This window comes from Neolamprologus brichardi, chromosome 17, assembly GCF_056152115.1.
Source record: "Neolamprologus brichardi isolate AB-2024 chromosome 17, ASM5615211v1, whole genome shotgun sequence".
Taxonomy (NCBI): domain Eukaryota; kingdom Metazoa; phylum Chordata; class Actinopteri; order Cichliformes; family Cichlidae; genus Neolamprologus; species Neolamprologus brichardi.
This window is the reverse complement of record NC_142120.1, coordinates 25,419,885-25,440,800: the sequence shown is the minus strand read 5'-3', so window position 1 is coordinate 25,440,800 and position 20,916 is coordinate 25,419,885. Positions and strand designations below refer to the sequence as shown.

Below are 20,916 nucleotides of genomic sequence, written 5' to 3'. Positions count from 1 at the left end.
CAGGCAACCAAGCACATATTATACACCCCAACAGACAAAATAATCTCAAAAACACGCAATCACAGAAACAAGCTATTTTAAGAAATAAGTAGGCCAATAAGTGCTTTTCTGGTGCCAGCAGCTTTGCCCTCAAGAAACTTCTACTGCTGGATCCTGGTTTGTGTCAGTTTTATTGGGACAGTTGTCTGTCTTTGTAAAGACTCTCTTTACTTTGTAGTATCCCTGAAACAGCACTACACCACTTCACTTATCTGTGTCACGTTTGAATAATGTGGTATGGTGACAAATGTGTACACAGAATGAAGGTGGGTGCATGCAGATAGAGCCAGGTGAGAGAAAGAGAGGCTGACAGCAAGCCAGATGAAGAGCCTCATGATTCTGTAACTGCTACTCTCACTTGTTTGCACACTAAAACAGATGGATCAGTGAATTACAAACACACATATGCACAGAGAGAGAGTTATTCATCACAACATAGCACAGCAGATTACAGACCTAGTGCCTGTGCTTTTCTGCCAGCTCAAATATTTAAGGGTGGAAATGTTCCCGTATTGAACAGTATTGCAGTGCAGTTTTAGATTTATTCATTCAAAAAATTATTACTAAACCACGACTTCCTCTGACTATCCAAAAAGCTTTGAGTTAAACTGTTCGTAATGGATATCCTCACAAAATTCAACGAGTTGCTTGTATGATTTTTGTTTGAATTTTAGTTTTGAATTCAAGGCAAAGTAAAATGTATATATTTATGTTGTTATAATGTGCTTTTTATTGTGCAGACTTTTTATATTGTGCTATATTTGACCTTTTCCTTCCCTCCTCCCCATCTAGATGATTCACACATTAAGAGAGATGAAAAGGTTACAAATTATTGCTAAACACGCTGTGAAGAAAGGCTAAAGAGAAAGAAAATTTTTGAAGGTGTGTGCTGTAGCAGGCAGGACTCGTACACGGAATGAGAACTTAAAGTGGCAACCTTTATTGATGGATGACTTTCCATAGAAAATAAACTCTCAAAACACAAACCAAAACCTAGAACATGAAAACTAGAGACTAAACTGGAAACTAGAAAATAAGAAACCCAAACAAGGAAAACAAACCAGGGACTGAACACAAGAATTTTATCAGGAACATGAAGGGGGGAAAACACAGCACGGAGAGGGTATGACGGGACACAGGGCTTTAATACACAAGCAAGACAACGAGGCACTGGGAACAGGTGGGAACACAGCTGGAACAAATCAGACATAACAAGACAAAGGAAGCATAGCAGAATACATTGACAAAGGACACCGACTGTCAAAGTAAAAGAGACTGTCATAACTCAGAGACACGGACTTGACACTGAGACATAAAAACATGACACACTGTGGAACAGTTGTAACATGAAGCACAGAGACAAAAGTAGCAAGACGTGGGACACAGGGAAGACATAAAGATAGAAAACTAAGACTAGGCATATAACACACAGAGAGCAGAAACAGAACAGAAAGCTAGAAACCAGGAACTGTAAATACAGTACAAAACAAAAAAAAAACATAATTCAAAGAGTATAACTGAACCCCCAAAACACAAGCACTGGGTCACCAGACCCAGTGGCGTGACAAAAATCCTGTTGCCTAGTTGGGATCATTGTTTTGCCCACTGTTCAACTTCTTTGTTTCAACCAGTCCTCCCTCCTGCTGTCAGAATGTTTGAGCGTGTTTATTCTGGGTCAGAGGAGGTCAATGAACAGGGGTCGTTTCTCTGAACCAGGCTCAATGCCCTCCATTGATCAGGAAATGAGGGAGTGAGGCACCGAAACACTTTTAGCTCCTTTTGTTGTTTGTTTGTTGTTTACTGTCCTGAAATATTTGACTTTGTGCGTGTGTTTGGGTCATGCATCGTTGCAGGGGCCCAAAAGAAAAACGATTTGCTATATAAACAGTTGATGGAGACAGATGGGGCAAGAGCACTAACAAGTTTAGGGGGGGAAAAGCAGAATAGAAGAAAGGGAAATCGTTTGTGCCATCAGTTTTGGTTGGAGAATATTTGTAATAAAAAGTGAGAGATTTGATGATTACAAGCTGAGAGGGTAATATTTGTCCTACATGTCTGGCTCTCAGTTTTCCATCAGTACTTGTTCCATGTATACTATCTAAAAAGGAATCAAGTGCAGAGAGCTGCAGATTCAGAGATGTTTTCACTGCATTGGAGGTAAATGGAGCCTTTGCCACTTACCAGATGGTACCGCATTCAAAATCTGATGTTATTTTACTACATTCGTAATTTAATCAAAATCTCCAACGTCAGTTCAGTTTTATTCCCAATATAGTGTTCAGCTGCTGTAGATGGTTCTTGCGGCTTGGCAGTTCTATTTTGACCTCTACTTGTCCAGTTTCCTCAACTTTTTTAAGGACACACTCCACATCATAACAAATTATACCACATCTGGGGTTAACAGCTGCTTTGATATCATGGTTGGGAAAAATAGTGTTTTATTCTTGTCAAACTGTGTTGTTTTTTGGGCATTTTTCGTAAATTCAACCAACAAAATGGGAAGAATGAATTTGTTTTTGTGTTAGGTTGCTAACATGCCTAAATATTCAGTTTATAAATATTTTTTGTTTGTTTCTGTTACACTAATACAAAACAAGTATAAGAACAAGTGAAAGGTTTGGCGCCAGCAGACCACCACTATAAAGATACCCTGTTAGAATCATGCTTACAGGAGAGGTGGAGGAAGAACTCAGCCTGGGTGTCTATTGTCTTGTGTAGTTTGGAAGATAAGTGGATGACGGGGTGGGTGCAGTTTTCTCTGTGATGGGGTCGGGTGGGCTGACCCGGGCTCTGTGGGGCCGGGCGGCGCTGTTGAACCGGGCCCCGGTCCGGATGGGCCTGGGCCCCCTTTCCCTGGTGGGTTGCAGAGTGTGGGGGTGCCTACTGGGGTCAGTGGGGGAGCTGGCCCCAGAGGAGGAGTTGGCCGTCCGACTGGGGTCTGGAATGTGGGGCCTCCCTGCTGCTGCAGAGTCGGGGCGGTCTGCTTCTCTCCACCCCAGGGAAAATGGTAACACTACCTGGGTCTGGGTGCAGTTTCCCCCTCCAGGGGCAAGGGTACCTAGACCCGGGGCTTAGAGTACGCTTGGGGAGTGTGATTAAAACACTACAGTGTGTGTGTACAGTGTCTCTTTATGTCTGTCTCCACGTTGGGTGAGTGTTGAGTAATTGCATATGAGAGCATTAGGGGGGGGGAATGGATGTTTGTATCTGTGTGTGCCTGTTTGTTTGTGTCTATATGTCAGGTTGGGTATCAGACGCCACCTCTCTAGGGACATCTCAGGCCCTCCAAGGTATGGAGGCCTATCTCCCACACCACTTCCCCTGCCAGTGGCAGACGCCCTCAGACATTTTACCTTTTAAATACAAATACTGCGCGCTCATGCTCACAGGTGTACACACGGGTGCTCACACACACAAACTACACCCTTTTTGGCTGCTACATCAAAGCATACTGTGCACTGTCGATCTTACGTGCTGCACAATAATATTTAATATTTACTGTTATATTCACATAGATCAGCGCAATAATGTTGTTTATTATATTGCTCTCTTTTTCTTTGCTTGTTTTCTCTTTTTTCTTTCTCAACAGGTGATCCAGGTGATTGATATATGTATTTTTTGTCTGTTTGTTTTGTTGCTTTATCCCCGTCCCTCTTCCCCACTCTTTTTCTTTCCCTCTTTCTTTCTCCCTTTTCTTTTCCCCAGTCAAGTCTGTCCCATGTTCAGCAAATGAAAATAAAATAAACAATAAAAGCAAAGGTGAATCAAATACACCTATACAGCAAGGCTGGGATGGTCCATTTGGTAAAGTAAATCCGTTGGGCATCTTTCTTTGCCTTTAGACAACAATTCTGATGGCAAAAGAACCAAACGGGACAGGCAAAAAAAAGAAAAAAAAAGAATCATGCTTGCATATTGTGGAGTCAATATTTTATGATTTATGAATGTATACTTTGAAAAGGCTGTATAATTTTCCAAACACAGGAATCCATTGAATAACACCAGTACCGATTTAATCAGGTCAACTTCTGAACATTGTTCTACTGTCCTGTTCTATGTAAATAGCACAGGACATATATAATGTATGTAATCATATATAATTTTGCCATTTGTTTTTGATGGCAAAATTATATATGATTACATACAAAATATGAGTTTTCCAAAAGATTTTCCAGGAGATGTGTTTGAAGAAATGGCTTGTTAAAAACTAATTTCAAATCAATAGTTTATGTCCACTGAAATGTTCATGGGCTTGAAATAGACACAGAATTCATTTGTAATAGTTATGACAGTTAATGCACTTAATATACAGTTATAGAGTCAGGTCCATCATGGCTGTTGGCTAACCCATTACCTTCCTATGGTCAGATTTTGTGTCAAGTGAAGTGTCACTCTGCTCCCCTGTCTTTTTCTCATATTTAAAAGATCATGGCTCAATCAGGAAGAAATGACTGAATGAGCCTAAAGTTATTCTCTAGGCTAGAATTCAGCTCTGGATCAAAACAAAAGCTGACGACATTGCTTTGTACAGTATATCAAGACTCATTGATTAAACTGTGACTGTTGTGTACAATGTTTTTATTCATTTATTTTTTAACTATCATTATACAGGATTGGTTACTGAGGGCCAGTATAAATTGTTACCATGTGGTAGATTAGTCATTACTAAAATGTAGATAGTAAGCACCTAGACAATCCTACTGCTATAGGTATTTACACGCATACATCCATTGTACACCCGCTCATGCAGTTCAAGTTTGCTGGAGACTGGAGCCTATCCCAGCTGCCAGAGCAAGAGGTGGGGTAGGCCATGTACAGGTCACCAGTCTGTCACTGGGCTAACAGAGACAGACTGCCACTAACTGCTATTTAGCATCACCAATAAAGTTAACCCCACTAACTCTATTTGTTAGTGTTGTGGTAGGAAGCTAGAGTATTTGGAAAGAACCCATGTAGAAATGGGAGGAACATCCAAACTCCACAGAAAGGTGCCAGATTGTTACATAATATGAAAAAAAAAAGGTTCTCTGAATGCACAGTACAAACAGTAGGGGAGACCGGGGATAGTTGTAACATTTTTGACATTTTTGTCTGTAAATTGGAGCTCTTTTAAGGTAGTGGATTCAAAATGTAATGCAAAGTATTTACATGTCTCTGCTATTAAATAGTGCAGCTATTTTCTCTGCAGCACAATTACCCATTGCATGGTATGGTCTCAAACACAAAGAGTGAAATGTTACAATTAACCCCATAGTCTGGGTTAGTTGTAACATATCCTGGGGTGAAATGTAACACAATGAAATAAGGGTACTAACAAAACATTAACATGTAATCTTTGTTTATTCAACACATGAATGCACTTAGAGCCCTTTATGTAGCTATGTGTGTGTGTGTGTGTGTGTGTGTGTGACAGAATGCAGAAATCTAGCTTTTGAACATATGCCAACCCCCCAAAAAAGACAAATTGTGGAATTTTCTGCAACTGAATATTTCATTCATTTTGGTTGGTCTTCCTTGAGTTTGGCCTCATTGGCTCAGTGGGCATTATAACCTACAACTCTTGCACCAATTTTGAACATAACAATGAAGCTGAAAAAATGTAGTTGTTCACCAGCATCGCAATTCCATTACTTTTTTATCATGGCTTACCTTGGTGTGGTTTGCAAAGTGCTTCAGAAAGATGAGGAAATCTGTTTCTTGCACCCATCCTGATTTATTTCCATTAACAATACTTGGACAGACACTCTGAACACAGTGTCCTCTGTAGTACCTACGGATAACTAATCACCATGGCAACCAAATAGAGCCTCATTTCCTTCTCAGCTTCACCTTATTTAAGAATAACAATCATGCTACAGCATCACTTTGTGCCCACATGTAGTGCCATACATAGCAGTTGATCACATATTCTGGTATTTGTCTTGCTGTGATCTGCTCTGTCTGCTATCCAGCAAGGTGTAACTACTTACAGAGGTAATTAATGGCAACAAGCAGGACGCTTTATGACGTGCAAAGTTGCTTTTGATAGCATGCATAAATAAGCAGTAAACCGCTGCTCACCACTGAGCCTGTTCAAAACAATTAATGAATGAGCCAATGGAGGAGATTAAAAACGGCTGCAGTCTGCACTCGAACATCCGCCTAATCATTGTTTATTGATTCCTGTCCAAGACTAAAGGAGGACAATAAATGATGTGTAAAATTGTAACATTAAATGACTGTTAATGTTACAATTTTGCAGGCGCTCTTTTGCTGTTCTGGTTCGGTCTCCACCTATTCAAGAGGAAAAATATTTGAGTCTGGGTCTGGTGATGGACAGTGACCCTTAAAGGGACTCATCAAATGACGTAAATAAATTCACAGTTATTTTCAGCTGTGTTACATAAAATTCTGACTGTTCTTACCACAAAGGCATCTCTTAACATAAGGTTTAAAGTTCCAGCGTTTTCTCATCTCAGATAGTAATAGAAGACCATTTTGTCATGTTACAGACAAGGTATTATTTGCACAGGCACCCTGAGTGCAAAATTAACCACCAAGAGAGAACATTCAGATTTTAGAGAACTTCAAAACCCACATGAGAAAGCTAGAAGCTATTTCCATTTCCGTTTTCCTATTTCCATTGTGTTTTGTGTGCTTTTGCAGCGTTTTTCTTATTGCTGGTGTTTTCTTAAGTTGCAGTCCGTTTGGCCACTCGGGGCCACCGTAAGATAGACTGAGTACTGATTTGATTTGCTAATTTACCTAAAAACAACCTTGATCACAAGTTGATTCAACAGCTTGACATTTTATGTTCATAAAGACAAATGTTGCTTCCAGTAATACAGTAGCTGTCAGTAATGTCATTTGACATTATCCATGTCTGAAAAATAAAGGTTTTTAGACTGTATTCTTTTATTCAGTATTAGATAACAAAAAGCAACAGTGCTGCAAATTGCTCAGCTTTATTGCCCTCAGTGTATATAACTAATTTAATACAAGGAGGAATGATGACTGTATGTCCTCCCAGTGGCTGGTCCCCTGTGAAGGATGACGACTTGATGATTCAGCCACTGTCCAGAGCATGGGAGGGAGATGGTGTGGGCGTACACAGTGTTTACTTCCGTTAATTTGGACTTTAGGCAGGTAGGCAGACAACCAGAATCACATCAGTCTGCTTAATCGGACTGAATAAAGTCCTGGTTTCTGTTTTACGCATTTATAATAACCACTTTCTAAGCTGTGTATATTCTACAGATCATTTCCAGGATCACACAATGGCACTATGACGCACTAAACACAACAAAAACTGAGCCCTGAGGAGGATAATTTTTCAACCACAACAGCCACAGTCTCACCCAGCCACCCCCAGTCTTTTATTCACACACACACAGACACATGCATCACAGCAGCAGCAACAATAGCCTGTCTCCAGTCTCCAGGCTGGCAAAGTATAGGAATGGAAATGTATCAAGCCTAAAACATCTCCAGGGAGACATTGTGTGAAAGAGACACTACTTCACTTAGAAGAAATGCCACACAAGCTGATGACAAACACAGAGTGGCTACTTATAGTAATAGAAAGCTGGGTGCTGCAGACCTCTGAGGCTCTTTGCTAATTATGCAAGTTAAAGCATTAGATCAATGACTTCAGGTAGCTTCAAATTATTATGTACCTTTATTAAAGGTGTTAACAGGGGAGAAAGTACACTGGTAGTAAATGTAAATGAAAGAAAGGAACTTTGCAGTCCACATCAAGGAAAAATGATAAAATAGCATATAATAACATATATAACATAAGGAGGCTTCAAAGACGATCATAACACAATTAGAAATTTAACTGATCTGTTCTTGTTGCATTGTATTTACAGCATAGGTTTTAAAATTACAATTTTGAATTTTGATCTTAAAAGTCACTAAAAAAAGAAAATTTTAGTGTCATTTAAGGTCAATGATGACTTTCATATTAGAGGTCACTATCTTTTTATAATCTGAATTACCAACTGAACCACCAGCACAACTCCTGAAGAATTAAAACACCAATGATTTTTAAAAACACTCCTCTTCAGTCTGTCTGCCTCTGCATCACTGTCCTCACCATCATCTGCAGATTCCCTAAATAAACCCATTCTCTTAGCATACATTGTAGCTATAGTCAAAAAATTGTATTAACTATCTAAGTATCAGGTCACTTGAGTTCTGGTGTGGGGAGGCTGACCCACCAGAAAAATTCCAGCCCCTCAGAAAGAATTTTAGTTCTCTGCATTGCCCCATCTCCACATCCCTTTCTTTGTTCTGACAGGATTAAGTATACCTGCAGGAAATGTGAACAACATGCTAACTGTCTCACCCCTGACCCCGTCCTGCTTATTCAGTGTCACTCATCCCCATATATCTTGTACCTGCCAAATCCCCCTGGAGTCTCACCAGCTGGTATCTCTTACTCTTCTAGTAAATACCTTACATCGCCTGCTGGTATTCACCAACTACGGCTAAAACATTAAAAGAAGATAGAGCCAGGAAATGTAGATTCTCTATTTTGCACATTACATTTTTGATGACAGACAAATATACATACAAATAGACATTTGTAGAGCAATAAAACACGTGCCCTAAGTAAAAGCATTATGTGTAATACATAATGTATGCAAAAAGACATGGACCAGAGCCCTCAAAGAAGGCATCCATGGCAACACTGTGTCAAGCATCGCTTCTCAGAAGCTGTGAGCTGTGAACATCCATGATCTCAACATGAGCTGAAACACTTTCAAACATCTTACCGTCTTGAATAGGTGGAATTAGCTCATCACACACAGAAACAGATTTAGTGAAGATTATAAATGCTCTTCTTCTGATAGTGGACTCTTATCTGTGCTTCTCCTACTAGACCTCAGTGCAGCGTTGAGTACTGCTGACCATATTTTAATTACAGAGAATGGAGCATGTAAAGTAAGGTAAAGCGGTGCAGTGGTTTGAATCATATCTATGTAAAAGACTCCAATTTGTCCACATAAATTGAGAGTCCTCTTCACACACAGGAGTTACAAAAGGAGATTTTCCTTTTGCTGAAAAGGTGTTGTTTGATTGTTTGAGTTTCCTCTCTATTTTTCTATGGTCTTTACAATATAAAATGCCTTATAACATAAAGTGCCTTGAGACAACTGTTGTTGTGATTTGGCGCTATATAAAAAACTGAAGTGAAATATCACTGTGTTATCTCAAATGACGTTTAAGGGGGAAACTATATTTCATGACCCAGTGAAGCACCCACAGAAACCACAACAGAAACATATGATAATTTAAATTCATTACTAAATAAAAAGTCATTAACAGATTTTTTTCCCCCTAACATTAGTGCAGCCTGATACTCCTGTTAATGTTTCCCGGTAATTATCTTCTTGATATTAAACCTGGTGGTATTGTACAGTGTTACACAATGGCGAGCTATACAGAGTTAATCAGTGCAGCAGCTACTGCAAAATGGTCATGAAATGATTTGGCATAGATTGTACCATCTTTCCAACAATCTTACTGCAAAGAGCTGAGTTATAGGGTCATAGAAATAAATTACATCCAAAAAGGCCAATAAAAAGTGAGTCACAAAGCATCAGTACTGCTATGAAAATCTATTCCAACACAGGCTGTGAAAATAAAAATAAACACATTATCTTAACCAGTAAAGACATATATTTTATTGATAAGTATATACAGAATATGCAGTGTTGACTATCAATGTTAAGTGGACATTTTTGTGAGAAGATGTTAAAATAATGTCAGCATTCTTTTTAAAGTATGTGATTTTAAAAAAGTTTGGTTTTAAAAAATAATATTTATCTTATATCTTATGAATGTTGCCAATCAACATGCCTGTGACTGTGTTCACACACACACATGACAAGACCACCATGCAAACCAAACACATGCATTACATTATGTTTGGTGTTTCACATCCTCGGCCCACTCATTACACGTTCACACGTTCAGGAAAATAAACAAAGGAGGGCTTTCAAGAGGTCACTTTTGTGTGTTCTCAATGCATGTGTGTGAAATGTGTCTGCTCTGTCTATTAAAGCTGGCGCCAGCGTTCACATCCGCCTCTGTAATGATGGATGATACAGGCACTAGTGATCATGAGTCTCTGAAGACTGTAGACTTGTTATCATTATCCACATTGGACTTTTCTCTCCAATAAGCCATGTGTAACTTATTCTGCAAAATATAAAAATAAATTGAGTGTGTTGAGAAAGTGCAAGGAGTACTTTAAAGAGCTGAGGAATGAAGAAAATGAAAGAGCAAGAGGACAGACGAAGGACAGTTATTAATTCAGGAAGTGCAGAGGATCTGTAAGGAAGTGAGAGCAGATATGAAGAGGATGAAGAGAGGAAAGGCTGTTGGTCCAGATGACATACCTGTGTACAGTAAGTATGGAGCTGTCAAGGAGAGAGGGCAGTGGACTTTTTAACCAGATTGTTTAACACAGTCTTGGAGAGTGTGAGGGTGCCTGTGGAATGAAGAAGAGGTTTACTGGTATCAGTATTCAAGAACGTGGGTGATGTGCAGAGCTGAAGTAACTACAAAGGGATAAAGCTGACGAGCCATAACATGAAGCCATGGGAAGGAGTTGTTGAAGCTTTCTTAAGAAGAGAGGTGATGATCAGCGAGCAGCAGAACAGCTCCAAGCAGAGAAAGAGCACTACAGGTGTGATGTTTATTTTAAGAGCATTTTGATAAATACTGATTGTTTCTTATATAGCACTTTCTGCTCTACCTGAACATTCAAAGTCTTTTATACAACTGGCCTTATTCACACAACCACCTTTTACTATGACAAATGAGAGCTGGGGTTAGAGTAGTCAGGGTTTACAAACCTTCTGATTAGTAGATGACCTGCTCTACCTCCAATATAGTTTTGTACCATAGCTGGTGAGTGTTCATATAATCAATACCTGCAAGACTCAACAAATGCTCATGTTCATCATAAAACTCCTGATGTTATATCACCTGTCTCATTTTTACCAGTAAAGACATTTGTTTTTTCATGTTTGCTACGTGTTAATGTTAATGATTCGTGGTTAAAAGTTACCACTCTTTATTCGTAATAAATTAATAATAGTCCCTTTGGTAAATGTTGAGATCTATTTTAACAATCCATCCATCCTTGTCACAAAAGGGCTATTAAAGGGCTTCTTACATTAGAAGGCAGTCTTCATTTTAAGGACAAACCCTTCTTTAGAGCATCATACATGCACTTACCATTTTACTGTATATATTGAAGATTTAAAATATTGGGGGTATATCTATCTATCTTCATCATTATAATTAGCTATCATTAGTTATTATTATAATAATAGTAATCCGTAATGTCAAACAGAGTTCAAAGAAAAGAAAAACAAATACATGTGAGACTGGAGAAATGAGGAGAATGAAAGCAAGCAGTTCATCTCATCAGATCTGTTTTGCAATCATCACAACAGCTTGTGAGCTCCTGCTGTAACTCCTTGCGGAATGAACACACCTCCACTTCGAGCAGATTTAGTTTGGGCCTGCATGCTTACTCTTGTCACCTTCTGTTATTATATTGCGTTTACAGTCAGGTGCATCAGATGTGCTGCACTGTATGTGTGTTACTGGTATCATGTCTGCAGTGGAAATGCAGGCAGGCAGGCAGGCAGGCTGAACAGGCGGCAGATGGCCAAACAAACAGACAATTGGTGGTGGAGATTGGATTAATACAAGGATCTAATTGCATTTGAGAAACCAGAGAAAACACGTAAGGAAAAATTAAAAGTGGCATCTAAATGATGCCTGGGTTTCATAGCAACCTTGGCACAAACACAAGAAGTCTGAAGTTTACAACAAAAGCTCTTTGGTGGTTGTCACAGTAATTAGGGCTTAAACAGAAAATACTATATTTAGTAATCGTCTGTCAATAAAATCTCTGGAATATCTCATAAACCAAAGGGTCTGAAGTGGCTCTCCAGGCCAACAATATTGATCTCTTTATAAAAAATCCAGTTAAATGCAGACATGTATTAATTAAAAAGCATTCATTAGGTAAGTTATTGATTCTGTGGTGCTACAGATATATCTTCTTTCCTGTTGTGAAAGTGTCAAAAAAATATACATCTCAATAAAAAAAAAATAGATTTTCTCTATACAGTTAATTGTTTATCTTCAGTTGACTTTTGGTTTTTTGCATCTAAAAAGAACAGTTGTTCTAAACACTTGTATGTAATTACATGTTGAGTGTAAGCCAGGATCTTAGTATGTGGAGACTTACTCTCTGTTATATTTTCAGCCACATTGGAGGAACAGTTTGCAAACTGTAATATTTATGTTTCAGTTTGCATGCATAAGGCAAGAGGTGTATTTCTGTGTGAACTGTACATATGAGTTGTATTGGTCTTGATATTCTTCAACTCTGAACAAGAAAGACAATTAGCTTAATTCCCTAGCTCTTTTTACATGTCCACAGTTGCCACTAGTCTACAAAGCACCACACTAGGGTGAGAAACTATTTGATTAATCATTCAATTTTGGGTAAAAATGCAGTGTATTCAGTGTAATACCATTATAAAATAGAAAACAAATGTACAATAATATCCTTCTTTTGGTTTTTAATTGTGAGATCTATGTGTGAATAGAACTAAACATGATGAATGTTTAATTTCTCACTTTGTTTTTTCTTTCCAGTAAAGCTGAAGACTCTGAATTTCTGTGAAGCCTTTCTGTGGTTTCCCTGGGTGATGGAGGCTAGATGGAGGCAGCAGGATTTGAGGAGGGCTGTGGGGCTTTACTTTTGAGGAATAAGCCCTCTCTCTTCTCTCCCCTGAGCAACTGGAGTGGAATAATTACATAGCATGTGCAAAACTGAACCGGGACAATAAATGGTGCTTGTGAAAGAATAGACTGGGTGGTAAGGAGAGACATGAAGCAGAGAAAAAAGAAAGATGGCTGCCAGATTATTTGGGTAACTGTGGAGACCTGCACAGCAGTCATCACATTATTTACAACTGAGAATTTAATGCATCGTTCAGTAATGAGCAGCCAGCCAATGGCCTGTGATCTGAAGCTCAGTTATTCACTCACTGGGCTGAACTCCAGGCAGAAAAAAGCTGGAGGAGTCCCTCCGGATGGAAACAAAGCCAGCTCCCATTGCTATTTTTCACTTTATTCTTTTGCAGTCAAGTGTAATTCATTACGTGTGTCTGTAAAGTGCATGTGACATCAGTATTTCTCATATACTGCCCTAAGTGTGTGTGTGTGTGTGTGTGTGTGTGTGTGTGTGTGTGTGTTTCACAGGTGACATGGTGTCAATAGTTAGGTCATCATGTTTAGGCTCATTCACTCCAAAATTATTTCAGCCAAATCTTTCAAACGGTGTCACTGCATACACATTTCCAATAAATTTCAATTGCACAAATGCAGAAAGAATTATTTGCAGTATTTTATCTGATTTTTTATAAGAAAGTCATGCCTGATCATTTGTATATACAGAGATCTCGGATGTTGTTCCTGGGATTGTCACCGCAAATAGGGACCACAGGGACCACTGCTACTACCCTCACCCTCCGCCACATCTTCTCCAGCTCTTCTCTGAGCCCTTGGTACTTCTCTAGATTCTTCAGTTCCTTCTGTGTGTGTGTGTGTGTGTGTGTGTGTGTGTGTGTGTGTGTGTGTGTGTGTGTGTACATATATATCTTTATATAGAGAGAGATATCTATATAGAGAGAGATCTCTCTCTCTCTCTCTCTCTCTCTCTCTCAATATATATATATATATATATATATATATATATATATATATATATATATATATATATATACATATACATATAGATAGATAGATAGATAGATAGATAGATAGATAGATAGATAGATAGATATTAAAAAACATTCAACTGAAGACTCATTCCACTCACTTATATAAAAACAAATTAAGGTGCAATATGGACATTATGGACCATGCTGGGCATCCTCTGCACACGGCCATAAACAACCAGAGGAGTCTGTTCAGTGACAGGTTGCTTCTCCCAAAGTCAAGGACCAGCAGACTTAAAAAGTCCTTTGTCCCACACGCCATCAAACTGTTTAACTCCTCGCTGGAGGGGAGAGGGAAGGAAAACGGGGACAAAGGAGGGGGGAACAAGTAAGCTGTAGTGCCTTTTCACTGTGCAATAGTTTTTGTTAATATCCAATGGCGTAATAGACTCACAAAACTTGAAATGTGCCGTTCCCTTGTATTCTTATTCCTATTTATTCTATTTATCCCTTTTGTATTCTCTGTATTTATATATGTGTATATATGGTATATTTCTGCTCACATTCTGCAACTTCTGTCAGTGCTGTGCTACTGGAAACTGAATTTCCCAGAGGAACCCATCTGAGGGATAAATAAAGTTTAATCTAATCTAATGTAATCTATAGGGCAGTACAGAGCTTTGTATCTACCACTCGCTGTGATATAATGAGCGGTCACGGTCACGTGGCTTTCCGTTGCCCTGGAGGTCCACCCATTTGTGGTTAGAGCAACAGAAGACGCCTGCACCAGTTCAGCCATAACTTTAAACTTTTCCTGCTCATACATGCTTGGAACGATCTTGTCACACTGAAGTGGACGCGCAACAAGATATCATAGCGTGACTCAAGCACGTTCATCATAGTTTAAACCTCTTGTTTTACACAACGAAATACGGCCTCCCATCTGCAGCTAAACACCCCAATAGCTTTAGCCCAGTTGGATTGGGCAGCAAAAGGCTGCTTAAATGCTGCAAACTCATCTATATATATCTATATATAGATATATAGATATATAGATCTATAGATATCTATATCTATCTCTGTCTATCTATAGATCTATATGTATATCTATCTCTATCTATTGATCTATAGATATCTTTATCTATCTCTATCTCTATCTCTCTCTCTCTATCTCTATATCTATATCTCTATATCTCTATCTCTATATCTCTATCTCCATATCTCTATCTCTTTATATCGCTATCTCTACATCTCTATATCTCTATCTATATCTCTATATCTCTCTCTATCTATCTATCTATCTATAAAACAAAATAAAGTAAAATACACCGTTGATGGAAAAAGCTCTCTCTCAGTCTGCTGGTTCGGCACCAGATACTGAAGTACCTCCTTCCTGATGGAAGTAGTTTTAACAGTTTATGGCTCGGGTGACTGGAGTGTTTGATGATCCTCCCAGCTTTCCTCGGGCACCGCTTCCTTTAGATGTCCTGGAGGGAGGGAAGCTCACTTCCAATTATCCTTTCGGCACACCAGATCACTCTCTGGAGAGCTTTGCGGTTGTAAGCGGTGCTGTTGCTATACCTGGTGGTGATGCATCTAGTGAGGATGCTCTCAATGGCATAGCGGTAGAAGGTCCTGAGGATGCGGGGGCTCATGCCGAATCTTTTCAGTCTCCTGAGAAAGAAGAGGCATTGCTGCACCTTCTTCACTGTATTGTTTATGTGTACTGACCATGTGAGATCCTCCGCCAGATCTACAGCTAGAAAAGAGAAGCTGCTCACTCTCTCCACAGCACTGCTGTTGATGGTGATGGGAGTGTGTGCTTCTCTGCACCCTCAGAAGTCCACTATCAACTCTATTGTCTTTGTGACGTTGAGGGTGAGATGGTTGTCTCGGCACCAGTATGTCAGGGTGCTGACCTCCTCCTTGTAAGACCCACCACTGTAGTGTTGTCCGCATACCTTACAATGATGTTGGAGTTGCTTGTGTCTGTGCAGTCGTAGGTGTAGAGTGAGTACATTAGAGGGCTCAGTACACACCCCTGTGGGGCACCAGTGTTCATTATGACGGGATACGAGGTGATGCTGCCCAGACTGACCACTTGAAATCTGTCAGACAGGACGTTAAGGATCCAGCTGCAGAGAGAGCTCCTTAGAGCTGCCTAGATCTTGCCTTTTCCTGTCCAGCTTCGAGGGAACGATGGTATTGAATGCTGAGCTGTAATCGACAAACAGCATTCTCACATACATGTCTCTCTTCTCCAGGTGTGAGAGGGCAGTATGTAGTGGCAGGGCTATGGTGTCATCAGTGGACCTGTTGTGGCAGTAAGCAAATTGTAGAGGGTCCAGTGAGTCGGGTAGTGCAGAGCAGATGAAGTGAATGTGAATGGCCAAAATGCAATGGTTGGTGTGTGTGGCTGGAGTTCTTTCTCTCTACCATCACCAAGAGATTGTTAATATGATAAAAGAGATCAGAAATTGTTCAGTAAACTACATTTTTTTGTCATGGCTTTAAGAATATTTGTAGACTGAAACCCTGAAAACAATCACTGAAAATTATATTCAGTCCTTAAGTCGAAAGCTTGGTACACTGTAGGATTTTGGCCTGTCTAACAACCAAAGTTGTATGCCAGGGAATAATTTAGAATCCCTGCAAATTTCAAACACTGACTTTGTAGATCAATGAGATCATTGCATTACTGCATCTAGGGAGCTGGAGCGAGATGGATGTACTGTATGAACAATCTGACAAAACAGGATGAAAACACATTGAAGAATTATAGTATCTTTGGTCACAGCTCCAAAACGGTGGTTCAGTGTTATGTAGTGAGAGAGGTTCAATATTGGTAATTTCACAAATTAAGAATGATCACAAAATGTGATTCCAGTTTTAACATACGCCTACTAACAAACAAGCAACAGAAATGCACAGGCTGTTCAGAAGCTTGCTTGCACGATGTGTCCTCCAGCTGTTATGATAATGGAGCCAAAGACCATGTAGAATGAAAACAGATAGCTTAGGAATCATAGCAGTGTGTTCCAGGCTGTGATACAGTGCGTGTTATCATTGTCTTTGTGTCTTACCCAAGTTTAGTCCATTTGCAACTTGGAAATAAATTTTAAGATTTCTGATATTTTCCCTTTCTGTTTCCGCCTTAAAGTGGATACATGAGTTCAACTGACACTTTTTACATGTGGAGGAAAATACATTTATAACTGATATGAAGAAAGGACACTGACAATACACAGACAGATAAAACAGAGCTGAAAGCACAGACCAACCACCCTCCTCCAAGTATCTGCTTATTGTGTTGCTGCTGGTTAGCAGCAGCAGCAACCAACCACCTACAGGCAAAGTAGCACATTGACTGACAATGACTCCTGGTGGTGAACAGGAGTCATGTTTTCAGTTTTTCTTCTAATGATGTTCTTTGGATTGAATTTAGAAAATATATTTGGTTTTTATAGTTATCTTGAACAAAACAGAAATCATCACATTGTTTGGAGCAATTTTCCCAAAAAGATTTTTATGAAAACACACATGGAGAAAATAAAAACATTAAAAAGTATAACTTAACAAATAAACACTTGGGTCAGTGACTGAAAAGTAATGATAAAGTTTAAGATGTTACTATTTCAAAATAAAATCTCAATCACAATCAAACATTACAGTGGAGTGAATACGTTTGAAGAATTCCTGAAGTAGCTGTAACCTGTGACACAAAGGTGTACATTTGATAGTATGCAAGAAATCAAAACCTTTGCCTGCTATACTATAAGTACAAAATGTAATTGTGAATAAATAAAAAATGTTCCCAAATCATTTTCACTTCACTAAAATGTTTCAGCTTAAATGCACTCCTGCATTTGCTGTGTATATGATTGAGTTACAGACCACTGGGCACAAATGTTTGATGGGCCCTAGCACCTGACATGACTACTGCTTTCTCAAACTGTCAATCCAAATACTGACATCATTACTCTGGTCCAATCATCTTCTCGCTTGCCTTCTTTGAGCCAATTAGCCTCTGCTTTGCATGGTTTAAATTGGTGCTCTCCATCCTTCTTCCTTTCAGACTCCTCCCCATTGCTATCTCAGACACAGAGGAGTTCTGTCCTACCTTGATGAAAATACAAACTTCCTCGATCTAAATGACACAAAGTAAAGTTTGGGAGTTTGAGGCTCCCAGTGAGCAGAGGGTAATCCAATATAAATCCATCTACTTACCAAGTTTACACTGGGACATGTGTCTTTTTTTATTCTGTTTTTTTGTAACAATGGTGATTTGAGTGTAAAAAAATATGAATTAATGAAGTTTAGTTTAAGGTGGGACACAAAGATCGTGTAGTGACTTAGCTATTCATGGAGATACAACAATGTACAGTGTTGTGAAAAAGTACTTCTTTTCTTCATTTTTTGTGATTTTGTCACAAAAATGACACGAGTAAGTAGAAAATGTAGTTTTTTATGTTGATCGTTGATGATGATTTAATTTATTAAGGGAAAAAAGCTATCCAAACCTAACTGGCCATGTGTGAAAAAGTAATTGCCAGTGCCATCCTTGGCATAAAGAACTGCAATTAAGTGTGATAACCAGTAATGAGTCTTTCACATGGCTGTGGAGGAATTTTGGCCCACTCATTGAAGAATTGTTTTAATTTAACCACAATGGAGTGTTTTTGAGCATGAATGTCCTGTTTAAGGTCATGCCAAATCCTCTCAATCAGACTCAAGTCCATATTGTGACTAGACCACTCCAAGACCTTTGTTTTGTTGTTTGAGCTATTCAGTAGGAAGTTTGCTGTTGTGTTTTGGATCATTGACCTGCTTCCTAAGCTGTGTGCACTTGAGCTTCAGAGCACAAATTGTTGGCCACACAGTCCTTCAGGATTTTCTGGTATAGAGCAAAATTCATGGTGTGGCACTGTTTTTTACTTCAAGTCATGTTTCTATTACTATTGCATTATGCTAATATGCGTTTTAAACTAAACTACAGTGTAGTTTAGTTTAGTTAAGGTTAAACTAAACTAAACTTTGGCCCATCTTGGAAGACAGAAACAACCAGTTTACTGCCAACACTTACTTATCACTCATGCTTTCGCTTATGTCCAGATCTGTCCTGCTTCCACGGCATCTCCACACCAGACTAGCAGCTATTTATAAACACAATATTCTCAAAACATTTTGGGAATTTTTACTTTTACACAAAGTGATCACTAAAATTCTCATTTTGCTGTAAACGAATTATTTCATTAAAGCTGAAGAACAGCAAATAAAGTGTCATTTTCATATTGACAAATTGATAAATATATATTTTTTAAAAAGTGAACTCTGAAACCAGAAAATTGAATATGAAAAGTTGAATTATTGACATGCGCAGTATTAGTTGGAATACATTTAGCTTTCAATAGTCCCTCTGTGCATTACATTAATGAATATATTATTTCATAATATTACAGTTTTTTCTGATTGCTTAAGCACATTTTTTGTAACTATTGGCTATTTTTGCAAAACTCTACACACAAATAAGAAAACCTGTCACCCAATTATCAAAACATTGTAGTTCTCTTGCAAAAGCGAACACAGCTAGATTAACTCTTCACACCTTCGTAAAAATGGTGTTTTCGTATCAAACAGTACACACAAGCCATCATCTACTAAGCACACAATGCGCCAACTGCACACTGATGGTATGAATACAAAACACATCTGGCTTTTGCTTTCTCTGTGTACAGATGTCAATTTGAGGTCACACTTTTGTCATAGTGTCATGTAAACATACAAGGATCCAAACTTCAAGTATTGGTGTTTATTCACACTCATCAAAACCAAGACAAAGTCAGAACACAAAATAGGAATTTCACAAAAAAAAGGGAAAAAAAAGACAATCAGCCTACATCATGTCGTCTTTCTGGGTCCGGCCACAAAATTTCGTCCACATCGCATGCGATATCCTCCAGTCCAAGGCACCGGGGAAAATATCTCCTTGAATGCCGTATCCAGGCCTGACATGATGCCTGGTCAATATCTCCACATGCCTCCTCCATTGCCTGTAAAAGGGCTACCTGTTGATGAGGATGACGGTCGTACACTTTCCAGCGCCAGGCAGAGAAGAACTCCTCGATGGGATTTAAGAATGGAGAGTATGGAGGGAGGTTGAGTGCCATGAAGGATGGGTGGTCTGTAAACCAGTTGCGGACCAAAGCAGCCCTATGGAAACTAACATTGTCCCATATGATGACATATCGGGTCTGCTCTGGTCTCTGAACAGTGAGCATGTCATGCAAGGTGTCCAGGAATGCAATAATGTGTGCAGTGTTGTATGGGCCTATGGTTGCATGATGGTGAACAACACCATTTTGGCTTACAGCTGCACACATGGTTATGTTACCACCACGTTGTCCTGGGACATTGATGATGGCACGGTGTCCAATTATGTTCCTGCCACGTCTCCTGGTTTTACTGAGGTTAAAACCAGCCTCATCTACAAAAAGTAGCTCATGTCCCGTTGCATCTGCTTCTAGTTCCATCACTCTCTGGACAAGACAAAACAAATGCAACACATCAGGCCCATGCACAGCATTACAGTATGCACTTCCAAATTCAGAACCAATGACACTAGCTTACCTGCACATAGTCATATCGCAGTTGCTTTACACGTTCTGTGTTTCTCTCGAAAGGAACTCTGTAAATTTGCTTCATTCTTATTCTGTGGTGCGCAAGTACACGACTTAGTGTAGAAATGCTTGCACTGTGTATATTTTGAAAGATGGTGTCATTATCAATTATGCGCTGCTGTATTTCGCGCAGTCTTATTGCATTATTGGCAATCACCATGTTCACTATATGGGTCTCTTGCTCTGGAGTGAACATTCTGCCTCTGCCCCCAACATCTGGACGTCTAGCAATTCTGTAAAGTAACAATTTCAGTATTTTTGCATGTATGGTACTGTTGTGTTTCTCATTAGAGTATGGCAGTGCTACAAAGTACTTACCGATTCTCATTTCGAAATGTCCTAATGATGCTTGCCACAGTGTAGCGGCTCAGTTTAGGCTGAACCCGTTGGCCAGCTTCCCTCAGGGTCATCCCATGTTTGATGACATGGTCCACTATTGTAGCCCTGATGTCATCAGTTAT

General features: G+C 39.3%; 1 protein-coding gene across 1 annotated transcript; it reads right to left on the bottom strand.

Moving 5' to 3' along the window:
* Positions 1–19,578: 19,578 nt before the first annotated feature.
* On the bottom strand, positions 19,579–20,916 carry LOC148097948 (uncharacterized; the record flags this gene model as incomplete). The annotated part of the gene is made up of 3 exons (XM_087831078.1): positions 19,579–20,314; positions 20,406–20,688; positions 20,774–20,916. Coding segments are annotated over 3 exons (1,074 nt in total), but the record flags the coding sequence as incomplete, so codon positions are not given.